The sequence below is a fragment of the Branchiostoma belcheri genome, unplaced genomic scaffold (assembly GCF_001625305.1).
Source record: "Branchiostoma belcheri isolate BF01 breed outbred unplaced genomic scaffold, Haploidv18h27 scaffold928, whole genome shotgun sequence".
NCBI classification, from domain to species: Eukaryota; Metazoa; Chordata; class Leptocardii; order Amphioxiformes; family Branchiostomatidae; genus Branchiostoma; species Branchiostoma belcheri.
The window spans coordinates 1-1,996 of record NW_017804607.1 but is presented as its reverse complement, the minus strand read 5'-3'; the positions used below and the strand labels follow the sequence as shown (position 1 = coordinate 1,996).

The following is a 1,996-nucleotide window of genomic DNA, read 5'->3' as shown; positions in this document are numbered from 1 at the left end:
TTTTAAAATCTTAAGACAACAAAATTTTGAAGATAAAGCTTTTCAGACTGTAATAGCACAAATTAAAGACAGCAAGAAGTTCAGAAAGACCATCATAGTGGCTTAGATTTCTGGGGTTAGCGAGGGAACTTCCCTCGTGTGGCCAGGTACAAGTTATATTTTCTGTTTTATCCAGCCACCATAGGAGGGAAATTCCCTCCTTTAACCGGTCACAACGGAGAGTTTCTGTCATGAACGGTGTCCATGCACGAAGTCCGTCACTAGCGGCGTCCCTTGCCAAGTCACACACGAGGGAAGTTCCCTCGCATGGTGTTCATGCACGAAGTCCGGAGTCCGTCACTAGCGGTGTCCCTTGCCAAGTCGCACACGAGGGAAGTTTCCTCGCATGGTGTTCATGCACGAAGTCCGGAGTCCGTCACTAGCGGTGTCCCTTGCCAAGTCGCACACGAGGGAAGTTCCCGCTACCAGGCCGACACGAACGGTGTTCTTGCGTTAAATCCGCCACTAGCGGTGTTCCTTGCCAAGTCACACACGGAGGGAAGGTTCCCTCGACGTCGACCAGGCCGACACCAGCGGTGTTCCCAGCGCGAAGTCTGTGCAGGCCGACTAAGGGCCGACACGCGCGTACTGTCAAGTCCGCCTAGAGGGAACTTCCCTCGCCGAGTCCACCAGGAAGGGAACTTTGTCGCGATGTCAAACATGCCGACACAAGTGGTGTATGTGACGATCTCGTCAGGCAGAATTCGAAAGGCCTGCGGCGTGATCCCGAGAAAGTGGACAGCCAGTACCGTGTCGACATGTCACGTGTCGCCTTGAACTTGGCCTTTAGATCCCTGACGTGGTGTAGGTCGGGGTGACGGCAAAGCCGTCTCCAATGCGGGGAGACCGTTCCGTCCACCGGTATCTCGAACTTCCCTACAAACAAAATACAACATAACTTAATTAGTACACTTAATCAAAGTCTGTAAATATTACACAAACCCATCCTCACATGTTACAATGTGGTGGTAAAATAAGACGGTACAACTTACCGACAAAATGCCGCTTGACCATGGCCACGCCACTGTCTGCCTCTTCCGGTGCAAGTGTTGTTGCTTCGGTCCCGGAGGAGCCTTCTGCAAAAACGAGAAATCACACTGAAACCTACCCTGTCCCGGTGTCGGTCTCTTCTTACAGTCAGATAATTAAGCACAGTAGGGGTCAAACAATATTGTTGTGCGGACGTCCGTGCCTACATGTATAATGTTTTTGAGACAAAAGCTCTGCGCAGAGGCAAGTTCTCCGATTCGAAAAAAAACTGAAATATCAAAAGAATCTCGACAATCATGAATGACGTCGAATCTTAACGATGTAATCTATTTAAACCATAACTATATTCTTCTTCCTATTTGTTTTTTTGTTCAATCAGCTGCAAGAGCTAATAATAAGAAGCCGTGAAATTTATCTAGGTACACACTACAGAGATCTGGGGAAAATGGCCATCGTTTTCTGACATACCGACCGTGGTCCTCTCCACGTACAGGACCTGGCCCGTGCCAGGGGTAACATAATAGCCTTCATCCAACATTCCAGGAACGCCGTTCTGGACCCGGAGGAGCCGCAGAAGTCGCCTGAGTGTCAAAGTTTCTCACTGCGAGCTTCGTGGGCGGGCCCAACTCCAGTTTGATCTAGACGTGATAGATTATATAGAGTTCTCATTATCTTGCCATGAAACACAAGCAAAAACTATCGGCAAAACAATGCGGTCGGTGAACTAAAACTTCTTTCTCGCGTCTGGATTTCAAGTTAATTGGTAGATTCTGAGCCAGTCAAAAAATCCCATGTTTATCATTAAGGCCATGTCAAGTCATTATATGGATGACATCCAGGCGCGCATGAATTTACGTAGGTTTCTAAAAAAAAAACTAAATAAATACTGTAATTCGTAGAAAATGAGAGAATATATTTCGCATGTTGCAAAAAAAGTATTGGAAAACGATGCTAAGGTCATAGAATA

General features: G+C 47.2%; 1 protein-coding gene across 1 annotated transcript; it reads right to left on the bottom strand.

Annotated features, from left to right (window-relative positions):
- Positions 1-699: 699 nt before the first annotated feature.
- LOC109488270 lies at positions 700-1,799 on the bottom strand (the record flags this gene model as incomplete). Its single annotated transcript, XM_019792464.1, has 3 exons — positions 1,498-1,799; positions 1,032-1,115; positions 700-915 (listed from the first exon to the last, which is right to left on the bottom strand). Coding segments are annotated over exons 1-3 (370 nt in total), but the record flags the coding sequence as incomplete, so codon positions are not given.
- Between the last annotated feature and the right edge of the window lie 197 nt (positions 1,800-1,996).